At 37.4% G+C, this 20709-nt stretch overlaps 1 protein-coding gene across 4 annotated transcripts in view; it reads left to right on the top strand.

Annotated features, from left to right (window-relative positions):
• ADK (adenosine kinase) overlaps positions 1 to 20709 on the top strand; it is a 549091-nt gene that overhangs the window by 511993 nt on the left and 16389 nt on the right. For 3 of the 4 annotated variants that reach the window (XM_070364703.1, XM_070364705.1, XM_070364704.1), the window contains one exon: positions 5045 to 5131. The exons of the other annotated variant lie outside the window; for it this stretch is intronic. In XM_070364703.1, coding sequence (XP_070220804.1) covers positions 5045 to 5131 — 87 coding nt within the window. The remainder of the gene's footprint in view (positions 1 to 5044; positions 5132 to 20709) is intronic. 4 annotated transcript variants of the gene reach the window in all.

Raw genomic sequence — 20709 nt, 5'->3', positions numbered from 1 at the left:
ATGCAATAAATTGACTAGATGGCTATGAAATAGATCATGCTGGCAAAAAACCATTTACTTAGTTTGTGGATTTTTAAAAAAAATAGCTGTCTAAAACAGCTTAGGTCATTGTCTTTCAAAATAAGAATTTACTGAAAATATAATTGAATATTATTGAACATTGCTTAATCCCCTTTCAATAATTTGAAACACCATTCAAGGTCTTGGAATTTGGGGGGTTATTATTTTGAAAAGAGTTCTCATAATATAGCTCTCCGTATGCAGCAGATAAAAGATTCCCAGGTGGCTCAGTGGTGAAGAATCTACCTACCAGTGCAGGAGATGCAGGTTCAATGCTTGGGTCGAGACGATCTCCTAGAGGAGGAAATGGAACCCACTCCATTTTTCTTGCCAAGAAAATCCCATGGACAGAGGAGCCTGGTGGGCTGTATACTCTGTGGAATCGCAAAGAGTTGGACATAGCTGAGCAACTGAGCACACACGGTGCAGCAGATAATAGAGCCTGGACTACGTCTATACCAATTTATGACAGCGCTCTATACATTCTTAATATTCTTACATATTTATTTCTATTAATAAGTACAAAAAGTAGAAAATATTTCTACTTTGTTTTAGGAAATTGAACTTCACATGACACCTAAGGATAAAAGATTTTAAGAATCTACACATACATCCAGAAAAAGTATAGTAAAATTTCATTCACTTAGAATTTTTGCTAATGTAGACCAAAAGTCGTGATTCTTAAGAACATAATTCAGATAAACTCTTCCATTGTGAATTAGGTTTTATTCATAAAGATTTATCCAATTAAAAATCAATAACTTATTTAAATAGGAAATCAAGGAATTATATCTAATTGTGGCTTACTTACCATTTATTGATAATTATTTTCAAATCTCTAATCCAGTAATTAATTCTTATATTAATTCTTATATTACCTAAAATGTTTTATAGACATGTTATATTATTACATAATGTAACCCTATTATAAATTGTAATGGTGTCATTAACTTAGCTCGTTTTACTTGTTTAGTGCCTATTCGTTCTAGTTTATAATTGTTAATTCCCTTTATAGTAGGACTTGTACTTGGAAGTAATAAAATCAGATTTCTTTATAAATATTTATGGTACAGACCTTTCCATAAACCAGACTGTCGCCCTTTCCTTTCCTAATTATTTCCAATAAACTCTACTTATATCTCTTTTTTTGGCCTGTATAGCAGTCTATACTACATACTCCCTAGGAAATTTAATCCTGGATATTTATGCCTTAACTTCCAATTAATCAAAACCTTGTCAACTTCATGTATGTCTCGTGTTATAAAGTGTGGAAAGGTAGTACTTAGAGTTTTTAGATAGATACGTCTAACATGAAGTCTTCTTAGCATCTATAGTCATAGGGATCACTAAGTGAATGAGTCCTCTTCTGGAGTATCAGTCTTTCCAGGAGGATCTTTTTCTCATTATCTTAACATTGTTTATCTCTTGCTGAAAGTATCCATTAGTAGCAGGTAGCAAAAAGCAGGCAGAACATGCTTTTTGAAAGTCTTAAGTTCTTCATTAAGACCTTTAAGTTTCCAAGATCTCCTTTTCTCTCCTTGTTCATCTTAGGTGAGATTGAAGGTTACAGATTTTTGGCCACATCTGTCACCAGAAAGGATGCAAATTTGTGGTTTGAGAAGTTCCAGACACCAATAAAAAGCACTATTCAGTCTTTTACAAATGTCCTCAAGGCCAGATTTCATCACAAATGCAGTAGCTTCCCGTACCTGCAGGGGGTATGTTCCAACAAATTGGATTCCTGAACCTGCATAGTAGCAGACCCTATATATACTATGTTTTTTGTCCCTGTGCATACGTAACTATGATAAAGTTTAATTTATAAATTAGGCATAGTAAGAGATTTACAACGATGACTAATAATAAAATATAATAGTTAATAATCTGTAATAAAAATTATGGTATGGGAATTGCCTGGTGGTCTAGTGATTAGGACTCCATGCTTCCACTGCAGGGAACCCACATTAGATCCCTTGTTGGAGAAATAAGATCCCATAAGCCTCACAGCACAACCAAAAACAAAAAAAATTATATGAATGTGGTCTCTTTCTCTTTCTCAAAGTTATCTTATTGTACGGTCTTCACCCCTCTTATGATGACAGGAAATGATTCAGTGCCTGTGTGATGAAATGAGGTGAGATGAATGACACATACTGTGATGTATTATTAAGCTAACATTGACCTTCTGATGATAACATCAGAAGGAAGATATCAAGCCATGATGTCAATGGTTGGGTGTCAACAGCAGACGATGTCCATCATTGGGGATCCTTGATAGTTGAAGGGTATTTGTTTTTGTTTGTGTTTGTTTCACTGAAATCTTTTAGAAGAACATGGTAATTGGAAGTTGTCTCTTTTTAACATATCAAAGTTTTGCTGCCGTGGTTGAATCCTTCAGTAATAATAAGGGTAACACTTAATACTGCATTCCATCCAAGAATCTTGTTCCCTAATTTTATCCTTTAAAGTCTGTGTAATCTCAAAGACTTTAGCAAATTTTGGTATCATCTGAATTGCTGGTTCTGTTTCACTCTCTTCTTTGTAATCTTTCTCTTTCTCTGTTGATGACTCAACAACTTCTTACAGTTTCTCATCTAGTAACACTTCTTTCTCCATAGTTTTCTATGTGTTCTGCTGCTTCATCAAGCATTTTGGCAAATCCTTCTTACTGTGTAAATGATTTTCCTAACTTTTCTGTTGATTCCCAGGAAGCCTTTAAAATCACTCATGACTGCAGGCCTTTACAATTTCTAATTTAATTAATCCACTGCAGCTTTGATGAATATTATTGTATCCGTAATAGTGAATGATTTCCAGTATGGCATTGTGTCTAGATTGGAGTCTGCATCAATTGCTGATCGAATATTATCAAATACCAGGAAGGTATATGTGGCCTTGACAAACTGAATGATGCCCTGGTCAAGGGGTTGAAGCAGTGAAGTTGTATTTGAAGTTGTAAACTTCTAGCTTCAGCATTTTCATGTTTATAACAGTTCAGGTTGACTAGGTGCATTATCCATTATTAATAGGACTTTAAGTTCCAACCTTTCCTCTTGTAAATATTTTTTCACTTGTGGGATGAAACATGAGTAAAAAAACCATCCAATAAATGAGGCGACTGTCACCCCTGCTTTTTGACAGTTTTTGAGAGCAAGTGAGTTCTTTGTCCTGCACACTCCACATATTACTCTGGACTTTATCACATGCCCTGCAGTGTTGCCACATAGTCAGAGTTCATCTGTCCTTCCATGTTTTATACCCTGGTACCTTCTTTGCACTGTTATGAATGTAGCTTCTATTGGGCATCTTCTTCCAGAAGAGCCCAGTTTCATTGCCACTGAAGACTTGCGTTTATGGTATCCTTTCTCCTTAATCAGTTCTAACACTGTCAGGAATGTGGCAGTAACTTCTTCATCAGCAGACTCAGCCTCTCCAGTAATTTTTATATTTTTCAGTCTAGATCTGTTCCTGAATCTGTGTAACCTTCCTTTGGGTGTGGGTGTGATCAGTCACTCAGTCATGTCCGTAACTTTTGTAGTTCGAGGTGCAACATCAAATCTAGCATAGATTTTCTTTTTCCTTCACAATTTCACAGATAGAAGATTCATTCTTACTGTAGATCTTAGAAACCTTTTCACTTAAACGAAGCACTTCATGGCTTCTTTTTGGCATATTCAAATCTCCAGCATCGCTACTCTTGGCCACTGATAAGTAAAATAAGAGTTACTTAAACATAACCTCTGCAGTACAGTGACAGTCAATCTGGTAACCGAGGGGGCTATTGAATGATATATGGGAGGCATACATCACACAAAGGGATGATTCACATCCAGGGCAGCATAAATTGGGACAGTTCTCAAAATGATATGGAACTTAAAATTTATGACTTGTTTATTTCTGGAATTTTCCATTAGACTTCAGCTGACCGCTGGTAACTAAAACCACAAAAAGCAAAACTGTGGATAAGGGAGACTACGGTAATGTCATTCCACTGTCATCTGCCAGGATTAAAGTCGTGTATTCGGTTACTCTGTAGTCAAAACAACCAAGCCCTAGTCCAGACTGCTGTAAGACAAGAGCTCATTGCACTGCCCCTTTTGTTCTGCCCAGGCAGAGGTAGCTTTTCCTTTTGTTGTTTGACTGATAGTTTGGAGGAAATAGTGGCTCTTTTGTAAAAAGTAACCAGATTAGGTTATTTGTAATAAACCAACTAATATCAGTAATCCTTGCCATTGGCATGAAGTATTATTCAGAACAGTAGTTATATTTTTATTGTGCCATTGTGATTTTCTATACAGAAACACCCAAGATTCATTATTTCTATTTTCTAAATTTATAGCTCTTTAACTATATCCAAGATTTCACTGCCGGGGCTCTGCTGGTGGCTCAGTGCTAGAAAATCTGCCTACCATTGCAAGAGATGAGGGTTTGAGGGTTCAATCCCTGGTCCGGGAAGATCTCCTGGAGAAGAAAATGGCAACCCACTCCAATGTTCTTGCCTGGAAAACCCCATGGACAGAGAAGTCTAGCAGGCTGTAGTCCATGGTGTTCCAAAGAGTCGGACATGACCAAGGGACTGAACAATAGGATTTCACTGGCAGGATTGTAGGCCAGGCTTGATGTTTTGTTAGAGACCCATGATATAGTACTTAAAAGCACTTCCTTTAGTTCATAGCTTCTGTTCAAGTATTTTTTCCGTCCAAAAAGGTGCTGCTGCCATTTGCAATCGTTCCTCAAAAATGTGAACCGCTCTCAGTATAACTCTTAACAAAACACATGGCATCTGTGTGCTGAAAATTACCAGAAGCACATTGCTTACAGCTGGCTTTTCACCTTGGTTCCCAAGTGCTCGTGTACAGAATATGGACCTCGTGTTCCATCTCTCTCTTTGAATGATGTAGGAGCTTTAAGCTTTCCTGGGTTACTTTGTATATTGAGTATTACAAAGAGAAGTCATTCTGCCTTGCTTTGGCTCTAATTGCAGAAAGTGAAGTCACCGCTTTTGCTGTCTTGGATCAAGACCAGACAGAAATTGTTGATACCAATGGAGCTGGAGATGCATTTGTTGGAGGTACAGACTCATTTATATGATTCTTACTTATAAGTTAAACATTTCCTTTAACCCTATCTTTGCCACATGGCCAAGATTTTTTAATTTAATAACTTTTAATTTCTTCTTTTAAAGAATTAACTCCTGGTGTTTTTTCCATATGCTTCTATAATTTTTATGAAGGGTATATTACTATAGAAAAATACATATTTTGGGCTTAAAGGTAATTTACTGTTAGGCTATAGCCCAGTCATTTTCACAAGATTAATTGTGTCTGTCAGAATATTGCGTAAACAAGCTGCATCAAGTATAGTACATAGTATATTCATAGCCCTTCTAGCTGAAATGTTAACACATTGTTGTTCTTTAAAACAAGTTGTGAATATTAATAGTATGCTAATAACTAAGAATGATGTCTTTGGATTATATCCTTTGATTGTATCATCTGTTTCTAAAACAATGGTTGGATGTTTATAAGAGCTAAGTCTTTTTTGGAGTGAGTAGTCAAAAATAAAATCAAGAAAATTGGCAGAGTCTTGGCTTCCTGACTTAGGGATTCCCTGGTGTCTCAGACAGTAAAGGGTCTGCCTGCAATGCAGGAAACCCCAGTTTGATCCCTGGGTCGGGAAGATTCCCCTGGAGAAGAAAATGACACTCCACTCCAGTATTCTTGCATGAAAAATCCCATGGACAGAGGAGCCTGGCAGGCTACAGTCCATGGGGTTGCAAAGGGTCAGACACAGCTGAGCAACTTCATTTTCACTTGGCTTCCTGACTTAGGTTGATGTAAAATCTGATTCATAAGTTCTGAACTCCTTCTAGCTAAGTGTAGTTAAGCTAGGTTAAGATCTCTAGAAAGCTTTAGATTCCTGAATGATAGCCCAGAAGAGTCCCTCCTGATCTTTAGTTCTCATAACATCAAAGAAAGAAAGGTAAATGGAACTGACCCTTGTCCTTTTTTCCTTGGAGTATAATTTGAATTGTGGGAAACTTATTTGAGATTATGTAACGGTTTTAACTTAGTATTGTTTAAAATATTTATATTCTTTTATTTTAATATTCTATTTCACTAGCATGAATTTTTCATGTTTCCTTCTTTGAAACTTTTCATTACTAGTCTTAAACTGTTAACCATAATACTGGTAGCATTCACCATGCCCTGTTCTTTGGAAAGAGTACATGTGCATTCAACAAATACTGTGCTACTTTGCTGTCATTCATGTATCTTTTATTTCTTTGCTCTGAAAGTTTTCACCATTGATTAGAGTATTTTGCAGCTGTTTTTTCTATTCCATGCTGCTTCAGAAGTCTAATACCATGTAAAATCTAATACCATGTAACCTAAAAACACCTTATCCAGAATTGGTTCAAATTCTGTAATACCTTAAGGAGACACTATTGATTTCCTGGTTAAAAATTGGTTAAACCAGTAATCTTAGTACAGAAACTTATAAACTTATAACTTTTGTGTGTATTATTTAAGCATTTAAAAATACTTAAAACAGTTAGAATTCTCTTTCTTTGCTATTTAGTTTGGTACTTCCTGAGGCCACCATAAATATAATGATGATGATATGATGATGGTGGCCTAATTAGCCACTACTTCTGATCCTCAGACCTGGGTTTCCTAGCCTTGCAACAGCAATTCCATTATAGACCCTTGCTGCTGCTGCTGCTGCTAAGTTGCTTCAGTAGTGTCCGACTCTGTGTGACCCCATAGACAGCAGCCCACCAGGCTCCCCCGTCCCTGGGATTCTCCAGGCAAGAACACCGGAGTGGGTTGCCATTTCCTTCTCCAATGCATGAAAGTGAAAAGTGAAGTTGCTCAATCGCATCCGACTCTTGGTGACGCCATGGACTGCAGCCCACCAGGCTCCTCCATCCATGGGACTTCCCAGGCAAGAGTACTGGAGTGGGTTGCCATTGCCTTCTCCATAGACCCCTAACCTCCTATAATGTTTCCAGTACAAGGTAGGAATATGTAGACTTCCTGAGGAAGAGAAAAGTCATTCTTAGGATAGGAAAGTAGGAACAGCCAGTACCCATTTGTATTATGGTTAGAGTGATAAATAAACTATATCATCAAAGCACTTGGGCTCTTCGAGGATTTTCAGCCTGTTTATCTTGTTTTTCTTACTCAAGCTCAGTATATACTTATGGTTGGGGTACAGTGAGGTAAATAAAAAGGAAAGAGTGTGGAACAGGGACCTGCAAACTTTTTTTCCTAAAGGGCCAGGTAGTAAATATGTTAGGCTTTGCAAACCATATACAGGCTATATCGCATATTCTTCTCATTTGTTTTCTGGCTTGTTTCTTGTTTTGTTTTTTCATTTTTTACAGTACTCTAAAACTGTGAAAACCTTTCTTCTCTCTCCAACTGTAAAAAAGCAGACCACAGGCTGGGTCAGACCCTTAGGCTATGGTTTGCCAACCTCTTTTGTAATATGTTGGCAGCTTCCTCGCTTGATTCACTTTCATCATACCCTGGATTTCACTACAGATTGTTGAAATCAGTATAGAGAAAGTGGAAGGCAGGCTGAAACTAGGCAGAACTTTACTGATAAAACCTCAATTCAGTTCAGTTCAGTTGCTCATTCATGTCCAACTCTTTGCGACCCCATGGATTACAGCACAACAGGCCTCCCTGTCCATCACCAACTCCTAGAGTTTACTCAAACTCATGTCCATCCAGCCATCTCATCTTCTGTCGTCCCCTTCTCCTCCTGCCTTCAATCTTTCCCGGCACCAGGGTCTTTTCCAATGAGTCAGCTCTTCGCATCAGGTGGCCAAAGTATTGGAGTTTTAGCTTCAACATCAATCCTTCCAATGAACACCCAGGACTGATCTCCTTTAGGATAGACTGGTTGGATCTCCTTGCAGTCCAAGGGACTCTCAAGAGTCTTCTCCAATACCACAGTTCAAAAGCATCAATTCTTCTGCACTCAGCTTTCTTTATAGTCCAACTCTCACATCCATACGTGACTACTGGAAAAACCATAGCCTTGACTAAACAGACCATTGTCGGCAAAGTAATGTCTGTGCTTTTGAATATGCTATCTAGGTTGGTCATAACTTTCCTTCCAAGGAGTAAGCGTCTTTTAATTTCATGGCTGCAGTCACCATCTGCAGTGATTTTGGATCCCCCAAAAATAAAGTCAGCCACTGTTTCCACTGTTTCTATCTATTTCCCATGAAGTTATGGGAACAGATGCCATGATCTTCGTTTCTGAATGTTGAGCTTTAAGCCAACTTTTTCACTCTCCTCTTTCACTTTCATCAAGAGGTTCTTTAGTTCTTCACTTTCTGCCATAAGGATCATGTCATCTGCATATCTCAATTAGGTATCCATTTTTTCATTTAACCTACTCTCATTGCTTCACAAGATAATCAGATCCTGAAAGACTGAGTCATGCAATGAGATAAATAATGTTATTTTAACAAAGAATTTCCTGAATTTTAATAAGAGTTATTAAATTCCCTGAATTCTTTAATAAGAATTTTAATAAGTGTTCCCTGGTGGCTCAGAGGATAAAGCATCGGCCTGCCATGTGGGAGACTCGGGTTTGATCCCTGGGTTGGGAAGATCCCCTGGAGAAGGAAATGGCAACCCACTCCAGTATTCTTGCCTGGAGAATCCCATGGATAGAGGAGCCTGGCGGGATACAGTCCACGGGGTCGCAAAGAGCCGGACGCGACTGAGCGGGTTCACTTCACTTAACAAAGAATACTAATGTTGGCTAGTTCAGCACATTCTGTTTACTTAAGTCAAGCAATACAGTAATAGCAATAAGTGACATGTAGTGCCCCAAGCCAGTCGATATCCTATGCACTTTACGTGTATCAACTCATTTAGTGTTCATAAAAGCTCCTGGATAAGTCATATTTAACCCCATTTTACTGATAATAAAGCTGAGAAACAGAAGGGTTGGGTAACTTGCCCAAAGTCTCATAGCTAGAAATTAGCAGAGATAGGCAGTATGAACTGTTCTGCTTCTGTAAACGTTTAGGGAATTCTCATCATTAGGACTCAGAACCACAGACCAGCCTTACTAATAATAATTGGTTTTGCCGAAGAGAATTTTCCTGTCGTCTGCATCGATGACTTCATTTATTGAACAGGAGCTCTTGTTATCTGATGGGATTCTGAGAACTCTAGGGTAAGATTGTTGCAGAAAAGAAAGAGGAGAAAGGGAAGAGAATCAAAGGACTGGAATCCCCGGTGAGTTTGAACCGGGAACTTCTTGCTAAGCAGTGGAATTGATGGCGCTACAGAGGTACTGAAAGACAGATCATAAACTTGCTTGGCCAGCATGGAATCTGAATGGAGGGAGTTATATGAACCAACTGTTTAACAGCACCAGGCTGATGCATCTGTCTTACAATAGAGATGGTCTGTTAGTTTGAAAAGTAAAAAATCCATTGGTTAAAATCCCCTACTTCCATCTCTGTACCTGGGAAAGCATACTCCTTTGGCTTGAACATGAATGGAGAGGCAGTGGCAACATTTGCGTGTGTTATGTAGTTTCTTTTTTGTGCTTTATTGCCTGATTAATATACCTCCTTTCTGATTGACACATTTTATCTTTAGATGGTTAAAATATTCCTCCTATTACTTTCAAGTTTTGCTGGCTTAAAAGCATTTCTTTCTTTTGTGAATTTGCATAACTGTATTCCAGTCCCAAATTTAAGTTCTTAGATAAATGATGACTTCACCTACCATGTGGTGATATTGCATATCACAATACCAGAGTGCCATGTATTCTTATTAGCCACATAAAAGGGACATGACTACATCATTGATGTATAATTTTAAAATGACTACCCCAAATGTACATAAATTAAATTCATAGTTCCATCTTAAGGGTTTAGTGACAGTGACAAATACCTCTGACCTCTACAAGCATACCTCCTTGTTCTGTTTGTAGATCTTAAGCACTTTTCTTATGTGTCACTAGCCAGCCCTGATGGAACTGCCCTTTTCACATTCTCCCTCAAAAGCCCAAGCACTACAATTGTACCCTTGGAAATGGAGACAATTCTATAATCTCTAAGTATGATTTCCTAATTTCCCAGGTCAGTAGAAAATTTCTTCCTGTTGTCCTGCTGTGCTTTGTCACAGCAGGTCTGCCTTTTCATTTGGAACCCTCTTTGTCACTGCCATAGTAACAAATGGAAACATTGAGAACATTTTGTGACAGGCACTGTCATTGTTCCCAGTGAAATCCCTTCCCCTGTGTCTTCCCAGTAAATGAAACTGAGAAGAAAAATCATAACAAATACCATGAAAGGGGACCTAATCAATATGTTCCCAGTGGGCTATCAATACCAGCTTGTGTTAATCTAATATGATTTAGTCATGTTTCATGGCAGCTGTAGGAATATGGACTAGATTTGCTAATCATTTTTAGACTGAGTACACCTTTGACAGATTATTCCCAGGCACATATATATTAATATAACTCTCAGATAAAAGACTAGAGACCTCACTCAAGGGCCAGCATTCTTAGGATTTAAAAAGCTTCATTAAATAATGGTTAAAAGCCATATATAGCTTAGAACAGTTTATTTGGAATGATAGTAGAGTAACTGTGCTGCCTTTAATATTTTTATTTTCAAATTCCCATGACAGCTTTTGCAGGGAAAATGAATTTTCCTAAAAGATATTACCTATAATATGCAAATAACTTTTAAAGCTACTTAGCAATCACACTGTAAATAATTATCCTATTTCTCATCTAATAAACAGGAGCATTAACTTCACTTTCTAACTTATGTTCAGAAAAGATGGTTTTTTTTTTTTAAATGATTTAAGTTTCTAGAGCAGAGATACTACTTCCTTTTCAAGTAGCACCTGTCTATATTTCTAAAAACCATAGGGAATCTAAATTATGTTTGTATTTTCTATTCTCACCTTGCCTTTTGTTCCCAAACATTTGTATTAATAGCTTACTCTCCCATTTTTCTAAACTGCTGCTTCATTATGCTACACAAAGAAGTGATGCAGAATTCTTATGATTTTTTTTTTCCTGCACAACCCCCTTCCTTTGCTATCAACTCAGAGGACTAGAAAATAGCTTGGTACATGTTGAATATATCATTTCTCACACTTCTTTATTCAAAAACCAAAACCTTCATATGACGCACTGAATGCAGAAGATTTACTTGTGCATGGTAACCGAGAAGATTGCTGCATATTCCTACCATGTCCCACAGCAACAACAATCCCTTCTCTGTCTTTTATCTCTAGCAGGATGTCTTTAGTGTTCAATTTCTTAAGCAGTTTCCCTTAAAACCATTAAATGAGGAATAGAATACACTTGGCCATTTGTTGTTGTACAGTTGCTCAGTCGTCTCTGACTCTTTGTGATGCCCTGATGGCAGCACACCAGACTTGGTCATTAGGAATTTGACACACAACACAGACATCAGCTCAAGTTCATGCAAGGGGGAAGGGAAAAGAGATTCACACCTTGCACAGTCCTAGGATTCTTCATGACATGCTATGCTGATGTTTCACATCTAGAGATTTCAATAAGCTGACATTGGACCAGGACCAAATTTCATGAACCTTGCCAAAGATTATTTAAGCCTTTGTTTGTCTAAAGAGGTAAAGATGATCCTCAAGCCTTAACAAAAAAGAGAAATAACTTTCATTCACATGGGATACAGGATGATTTTAGGATAAAGTCTGAAATTTCTCACCATTAGAAATGTTCCCTCAAAGATATAGTATCTTGGATGGCCTCCATCTAGAAGCAATTGTTAATAGATAATGGAATCCAAAGGACTTTGTCTTCCATTTGGATAATTTAGAGACAGGCTGAGCCGTGTAGGCTATCAGATCCTGAAACTTACATATGAACCTTGTTATTGTTTAGTTGCTAAGTCATGTCCAACTCTTTTGTGACTCCAAAAAGAATCTGGCAGTCTCCTCTCTCTGTGGGATTTCCTAGGCAGGAATACTGGAGTGGATTGCCATTTCCTTCTCCAGGGTATCTTTTATGACCCAGGAATCAAACCCACGTCTCCTGCATTGCAGGTGGATTCTTTACACTGAGTCTCCTGGGAAGCCCAAAGATCAACCTTACATTTCCTGTGTTTGAAGGCTATTGAGAAATGCTTATTCTAAGGAAACAGCGTTGGTATTTATAAGATTTCATTTGGTGGAAAAGGGCAGAAGAAATATCCTAAGCAAAACTTTCTGAAGTTGATTTTCTTAGAAGTGACATGACAAAATTTATGTGTGTAAGTTTTCCAACTTTTAACGTTTGTGAGTCAAATAGAACTAATTTGAATCCAGCAGCAGTTTATGCTGCTATTATATGGATTTGGTCAGTGTTACCTACCTTATCTGTCTGATTCATACAGCCAGTATCATTTAGGTTTTGCTGTGTGACACACCAGCCTCAAAACTTAGTGACCTGAAAAACAACCATTTATTTAGCTCCACAAATCTGTGAATTGACAGCTGGGCCCAGGCTCAACTGGGAGTTCCTCTAGTCTCAGAGGTTCGAGAGATTAAGTAATTTGCCCAAGGTCACAGTGAAAGCCAGGATTCGAACTTAAAGTTTGACTGCAAAGTTCTTAACTCTGATCGTTTTGTTATACTCAATTCCATTAGTATATCCTCGTCTTCCCCTCCAAATGAGGAGAGATATCCAAAGTGCCTTTCTAACCACTAGTCTGTAGACTGGGGCCAGTCGACAGAAATTTCATCAGTCAATAGCAAAATGAAAAAAAAGGTAGGAGCAGTATAGTAAGTTTTCACAAAGCTAAATAATTCAATTGGAAATCTTGTCTCAGGAATGTTTGGATTTGTTACCGTGTGCCTTTATTGGCTTTGTTATTAGTATAATCAAATAAATTATTAGAAACAACATCCAAACTATATGAAAACTTGTATGAAGTCTAACCTCTGTTGTCAGATGGCTGTTTACTGTCAACAGAAGTCTGAATAAAACAAAAATTTATCGACATGATCACTAAATTCACAGCTATTATCCCATCAGATATGAGTTCCCAAACCTGTGGTATGAACACAGGATCTTAATTTATTTTTCATTTAATTATCTAGTTTACATTGACGTTTTATGAAGTTAAGATATGTACCTTTTATTTCTAGCCCATGAAATAAATGGCAAATTAAAACCAGTCTCTGTCATCAAGTGCTCTTAGAATTTTAAAACCACCCTGCTGTGAAGAATTGTCAGTTGATCAAACACAGGTTTTTGAATTGAGTTAAATAGTAACAAAATTACTTATCTTGCATATGAATTGAAGCATAAATAATCTTACTATCATCTCCTTATTCCCACAGCTATGACTTTGTCCTGATGTGCCTTTTTGTTTTTAATTATTATTGCTTAAGATGTTAGTGCTGAAAGGGAGTATTTTTTTAAATCATGTTTCCTGGTTTTCAGGTTTTCAAACTGTTTTCAATAGTGAAACCATGTTCAAATGAGGTCTTATCTGAATCAAAATGAAATTAGGTTAAACAAATCCCCCATATGACCTTATCCACATTTTATTTAGCAGTTCATAAAAGAGTTCCCTTGAATGGGTTGATGTTAGTTATGAAAACCTAACATGATCTGTTAAAAAGCCCCCATTTGATGGATGAGGAAAGTGAGACCAAAGAAAGGGAGTTAATTGCAAATATGCAATACTAGAAGCTAGATCTCCTAATTCATTAATTCATGATCCAGTAATTACATATGTTCATAAGCCAAATGAAAGTTGTCAGTTAAGTACGCCTTTTGGAAATATATAGGTCAAGAGTCAATACCCCAAATGGATAGAAGCCTTTGATGTAGGTTTTTTTTGTTTTTGGTGTGTGGGTATCCAAGATGTTAAAGCTTTCACAATAAAGAGAAGCATGTGCTAAACTTTTATTTTTGGAACCACATCAAGAGCTCACAGGTTAGGTTTAGAATTCAGATTCTAATCTCATCGTGTACGTTTTTGTTCCATAAGGAGTAATGATCATTACAGCAGTATTTTGAAAGGGGTTGGGGTGTAAGGGCACCTTATCCATACAAGTAAATCATACTGCTTTCTGGTACTCTTTAGGAGCTTATTTTCTGAATTAGGAGCACTGAAAGGTTTTCTTGGTTTGGGATTTTTTTTTTTAATAATTCAAATGTAATATCCCACACCATGTTAATAGAGTTTGACAAGTTTCCATTTTCAGATACCAGAGAGAGGAAATAAGTTATCCTCATTGTTACAGCACTGATCACTGCCTGTGTATTATACCATACTGCTCAGTCGCTGTCTTTGTGTGGGAGAGCATATTGTGCTGAGCTATCATAAAGGAACCTTCGCTCTGAATTGACTTCCTGTCCATGTCAGTCACTACACCATCTGACACCACTTAGGCTTTGGTTTTCATTATGCAAATATCTGCTAGGTCAGACCTTACCCTGACAGGCACAGTAGCTTTTTAAGTTATTTCAAAACTTAATGTTTGTTGATTTCCTTTTTCCAGAAAAATCTGTGTTTTTTAACATATGAGTCACAAGTTGTTTAAGTTCATGACTAGCTGGTAGTCAATATGAAGTCAAAACAAAATTTTACTAACTAAACTACATAGAAAATGAAAGGAAAAAAAAAAAAAGCTTCTGTCTCAGGCTTTTTCAGCAGGGGGAAACCATTACTTTGTCACATCTGGGTAGTCTAAGCCAGCCAAATTGAAGTGGGAATTTCCTGCCATATGTTAGTTCTTTGAGCAACCTGTGAACATCTAAAAGAGGGTATATGAGTTCTTGTTTGGTAGAGCTGTAGCCACTGTGGAGGCTTGCTCCTAATAGGTAGCAGACATTTTTATGTACTGCCACTCATCAGGAGGTTGTGTCATCTGTCTATAGCTAACAGTGTTTGCTCTTGTTAAATACGTTAATTTGGAAGACCTAATTTGGAAGGTAGAACATCAGGTCTCAGATGCTATGGCAAGAGTGAACGCTGTGAATTCCCAAATTTTGGTGATAGTTTTGTTTCATTAATAAAAAGAAGGTAAGACTGAATCACCATGGGTATTCCAGATAACTTGAATAAGGTTATTTTATAAAGTCAATGAAGACCAAAATAAGCCACTTAATATAAAGGAAAATAAAGATTCTGAAAAGGCAGAAGAAATATCAAGTATTTACATCAGCTTTCTATTCAAATGCACATGGGAATTAGGAGGTAAAAATTTCATTCGGAAGAGTTGTGCACAAAAGGTAGAAATGCTTCATCCATTTGAAACAAGAGACATTTTTAAGGGGGAAAAAAAGGCTTTCCACATGATCTCACTGTTTTTGTCATCCTCTGTAAGGGAAAATATTGACATTTGCCAGACTGTTTGCTCCAGCTTTCTGATCTCCTGCAGTTTATTTTTATAACAACCTTATCGATGGGCCTCTTACCCAGCTCTCTAGGTTTAACTGAGTTGAGTCGATTTGTTACCACAGCTTCAAGTAGCTGTTACAGAACAAGCAAGACATCCTAATAAAGCTGTAAATGTGTTTACTCAAACAGAGTATTGATTTTACTTGGAGAGGGAGAAGCTGGTGCTTAGCACAGTGTCAGGGTGGATGAATTTCACTGCAGGTTTTCATTGTCATCTGTCATGGTTGTGAGACACTAAGTAAAGCCATCAGAGGATAATTAGAAGTACCAGAAATTTAGCCCCTAAAATCAGTTAACCGCCTGGGAGTTTTGTAGCTTAATTAACTTTTATTTAAAATTTCCTCTAGTAATAATAATCAAGCATTTTTAATGGTGCTTTCAGATAGAGCAAGATTTCAAGGTCGTGACTTGTTAAATATATAAATTTAATGGCTAAGGGTTTTTCAGACTTTTTTTCATTCTTGTAATTTAAGCTAACATTAGAACACAATGTAAGGAGACAGTGATCTGTACTCATATCAACAGACATACGTGGTCTTTCTGAAAAATCAATTTTAAAGAAACAGTAAAGCAATTAGAAAGTAATTAAAACACATCCTATTAAGGAAAAAAATTACCCAGTTAGCATCTTTAGTAAACCTAAATGGTTTTGTAGTGCAGCATGACCTGGACGCATAAAACTGTAAATGCCACCCTTGTTTCTTAATACCTTCCTTCATTAAAGAAGAATCTAAAATATTCTAGCTTGCTGTAAGTCATTATCTTGAAGATAAAAGTTGATTGCACAACTGTGAAAAAGACAAGAGTCAGATTAAGAAGTTACTTACCTTCTATAAAAACTATATGAGCTATTGAATTTGATAAAAGGTGGTCATATAAATACTTTACTTGCCTCCTTGCAAATGACTAGAAAAAGTCACAGTTGAAATGAATTATACCTAGGATGATGAACATAAACTGAAAATTTATCAAAAATAAGTTTTACCATTATAGATTTTTTTAATTAGTCTTTTCCCCATCATCTACAGTCATTTATTTGCTGCCTTATAAGAAACTCATGCTTTCTTGCACTACTGCCCAGCTTACCTAAATGACTCATTAAAATGATGATATCTAAGGAATGACCATTTCTAAAGCCTAGGAGTAACAGACTCTGTCAAAAAAACAGTGAAAGATATTGAAGCATTTTCTTTGCCTTTGAAATGCTATATAGTTATAAGCCAAATTCTACCCTGAGTTAAACTTTTAAACCTTGAAGTAGCAGATTGTAAAATTTTGTTATGTAACTGGGCACCACTAGAGCTGCTTCTTTTAATTTTTCAGAGGGTAGAGGAAGAAATTGATTTTTCACAGCTGTATTTCCATCTTTATTCTATGTTGAAGTAGTCAAAGACAGAGGAAAAGGAAAGGATATAGATTTATGATTATAATATATCATTCTGTTTTTTATATTTTAAAATCCCTACAATACAGTAATTAATTTTGTTCTCTTCGTTTCTAGAGAATGATAGCTATATGAGGAAGCTTGTTGTCATGGAAGCAGGGAGTGGTGCAGGATCTAGTAGGGCAGCCATACTTTGGCTTCATCTGACTCCTTTGGTCAAAGGAACAGAAACCCATTTCATCTAGCTCAGAATAAGGATTGTTTTTTAAGGAAGCACATTAGCATTAAAGGAGACATTATAACATAGTGGTTAAGACAGTGGGTCAAAAGATGTGGATTTGAGTCCTGGTTCTGCCATTAACTAGTTGTGGAACTAGTTACTTGACATCTCTGAGCCTCAGTTTTCACATCTATGAACAGAGGACAAAGTAACTCTCATTTGGGTTATTGTAAAGGTTGAATGTAACAATGTTTACAAAGCACAATACATAATACTTAGTAAGGACTCATTAAGTGTTACCTGTCATAAAAGGAATCTCAAGCAAGAACCATGACTGGACAGGTTTTTGCTGAGAATGGAGCCAGATGATGATTCTAGAACCCAACAGTTCTAGAGACCTCAACAGCAGAAATTCATGGATCTTTACTCCAGTGCTTATGCACTAATGTTACTCAGCTTCACTGTATCTCTGCTTCTTCCTTCTTGGTCTTTCTTTTTTTTCCATTCTGGCTCCTCAAAGAGAACACCAGGTTAGCTCAATTTACTTCTTGTGCCATTCATAAATAGGACACTGGAAGAATATCTTGGGTCAGATGTCCTGGCCTTGATCCAGGGGTTGATTTGTATGCTCAAAATACATCAACTGACCACCTCAACAATGCTGAAGGTGAAGCAGTTTTTCTTTTCTTTTTTTTTTTTCTAATTTTATTTTATTTTTAAACTTTACATAATTGTATTAGTTTTGCCAAATATCAAAATGAATCCGCCACAGGTATACATGTGTTCCCCATCCTGAACCCTCCTCCCTCCTCCCTCCCTAAGCAGTTTTTCTTAAAAGGGTGATGGATGGAGCCTTTAAAGGGCTGCGTGTACATACATGCCTTGTCTTTACCCTTTTTCTCGTACTTAGAGTTCTGAAAATGTTCCCTACAGCATGATCCATCTATCACACAACACATGAAACATCAAACACCTTATATCTTAAGCTAGAAATCTAGGGATCATACTCAATATTTTCCTTTCCCTCTGTTCAAACCTTCAGTGAGTTCTTTTGACTCAGTTTTAAGGATATATCTCATATCAACTCATCTCAAATCCATCTGTTTTTCTGCTTTATCAGATCTACCACTTTAACTCAGGCCTGTTTTTTACTTACTACAGTAGCTTCCCATGTGCTTAGTCTCTCAGTCATGTCCAACTCTTTGTGACCCCATGCACTGTAGCTCTCCAGGCTCCTCTGTCGATGGGATTCTCCAGGCAAGAATACTAGAGTGGGTTGCCATGCCCTCCTCTAGAAGATCATCCCAACCCAGGGATCAAACCTAGGTCTTTGGCATTTACCATCTGAGCCACCAGGGGAGGGAATTCTGCCTGGCCAAATTCTGAAAATCGTCAAGACAAGGAACTCCTTTCTATATCTGTTCCATTTTCTTCCTTCTGGAATAGGAATGTCTATAACTATTATCATACGCCTATCCCACCACTGCATTTGGAAAGCAGGAGCCCTGTTGATGTCTTGTTTCTCTGATTCACAGATGCAAAGGAATTTTACCCCAGGGTTTGACCTGTTGCTGATTTAGATGATCTAGATGAGATTTGGGACTTTTGAACTGATGATGTTTGGACGAGAGTTTAAACTTTAGGTTTGAGACTTTGGGGAATATTAGGGTAGGGTGAATATATTTTGCACAGGGGACAGACATAAATTTTGGGGTCCAGAAGGCAGACTGTAGTGGGCTAAAGGTCACCTCCATAAAGATATGTCCATATCTTAATCCCCAGAACCTTGGAATGTTACCTTATTTGGCAAAAGGGTCTTACAGATGTAATTAAGTTTAGGCTCTTCATATGAAATTATCCTGGATTACCTCAGTGGGCTTGAAATTACAACAAAAATGTCCTTATAAGAAAGAGGCATAGGGGGATTAAATACACAGAGCAGAAGTTACTGTGAGGACAGAGCAGACAGGGAGATGTGGCCATAACCCAAGGAATACCAATAGCCACCCAAAGCTGGAAGAGGCAAGGGGAGATTTTCCTCTAGAGCCTTTGGAGGGATCATGGGCCCTTGATTTTGGACATCTGGCCACAACAACCATGAGAGAATAAATGTCTGATATGTTAGGTCACCTAGTTTGTAAGGAAACTAATACAACTAGTAAACATTTTAAAGGGTTTTGCACTTTTAAAAAAACATTCTGAAGAAAATCTGCATAAATTTCACCTTTGCTTGCATGCTCTAGCTATGCAAGCCTTCTTTCAGGCCTTAGACACTTTGTACTTGGAATTCCCTTGGCCTGGAATGCTCTTCCCTACTTTGCATGGCAGTGTCTTTGCCATCCTCAGTCTCAGCTTAACAGTTTTCTCTAATCATTCTGTCTGACATGGCTCCATTCACTCTTCTGTACTGCTGCACACAGTCATTTTCCTAATAGCACTTAACATTCTCTGGAATTATCTTACTTATTAACTTACTCACTGACTTATTGCTTCTTAAAAAATCTCCCCCATTAAAATACAAGCTTTAAGAGAATAGGGTCTCTATGTGTCTTATTCTCCAATGTATCCTCAGGATCCACCACAGTACCTGGCAGAGAATAGACAGTAAATATTCACTGTATGATATAAAGTCAGTTAATCACACACATAGTTAGAACCAACTTACCTCCTACATCAAATAAACTTAGTATATCTAAGAACTTGGCTATTGAGGGATTTTGTCAGAAAAGGAATGAGTCAGGAAATAGCAGGTTAGACCATACTTTAGTATCAGGGCACCTTCACCTAAGATTAAACTGTGCTACTTAAATGACCACTGATAGAAGGTTAGATAAAGAAGATGTACAATGGAATATTACTCAGCCAGTAAAAAGAGTAAAATAAGGCCATGTGCAGCAACATGGATAGACCTAGAGATTGTCATACTGAGTGAATACTGAGTGAAGTAAGTCCAATAGAGAAGGAGAAATATTATATGGCATCCCTTATATGTGGAATCTAAAAAGAAATGATAGAAATGAACTTAACTTACAAAACAGAAACAGACTCACAGACTTAGAGAATGAACTTACGGTTGCCAGGGGGAAGGGATAGTTAGGGAATGTGGAATGGACATGTACACACTGGTATATTTAAAATGGGTAACCTTCAGGGACCTCTGTGTAGCACATGGAACTGTGCTCTGTTTGTTGGCAGCCTGGATGGGAGGGGAGTTGGAGGGAGGATGGATACGTGTATATGTGTGGCTGAGTCCTCTCACTGTGCACGGGAAACTATCACAACATTGTTAATTGGCCATACCACAATACAAAATTTTAAAGTTTTTAAAAAATAAATAAAAGTGAAAAAGCAAAAAAAAAAGATTGAACTTTGCTATTATAAATGTGTGGATGCTCAGTTGTATACTACTCTTTGCAACCCCAGAGACTATAGCCCGCCAGGCTCCTCTGTCCATGGGAATATCCAGGCAAGAATACTGGAGTGGGTTGCCATTTCTCCTCCAGGGGATCTTCCTTCCCAACCCAGGGGTTGAACCCTCCGTCTCTTACATCTCCTGCATTGGCAGGCAGGTTCTTTACCTCTAGTGCCAGAATATGAAAACTGATT

This window comes from Bos mutus, chromosome 28 (assembly GCF_027580195.1).
Source record: "Bos mutus isolate GX-2022 chromosome 28, NWIPB_WYAK_1.1, whole genome shotgun sequence".
In the NCBI taxonomy this organism is placed as follows: domain Eukaryota; kingdom Metazoa; phylum Chordata; class Mammalia; order Artiodactyla; family Bovidae; genus Bos; species Bos mutus.
Note: the sequence above shows the minus strand (reverse complement) of the source record. Positions and strands in the feature narration are given on the sequence as shown.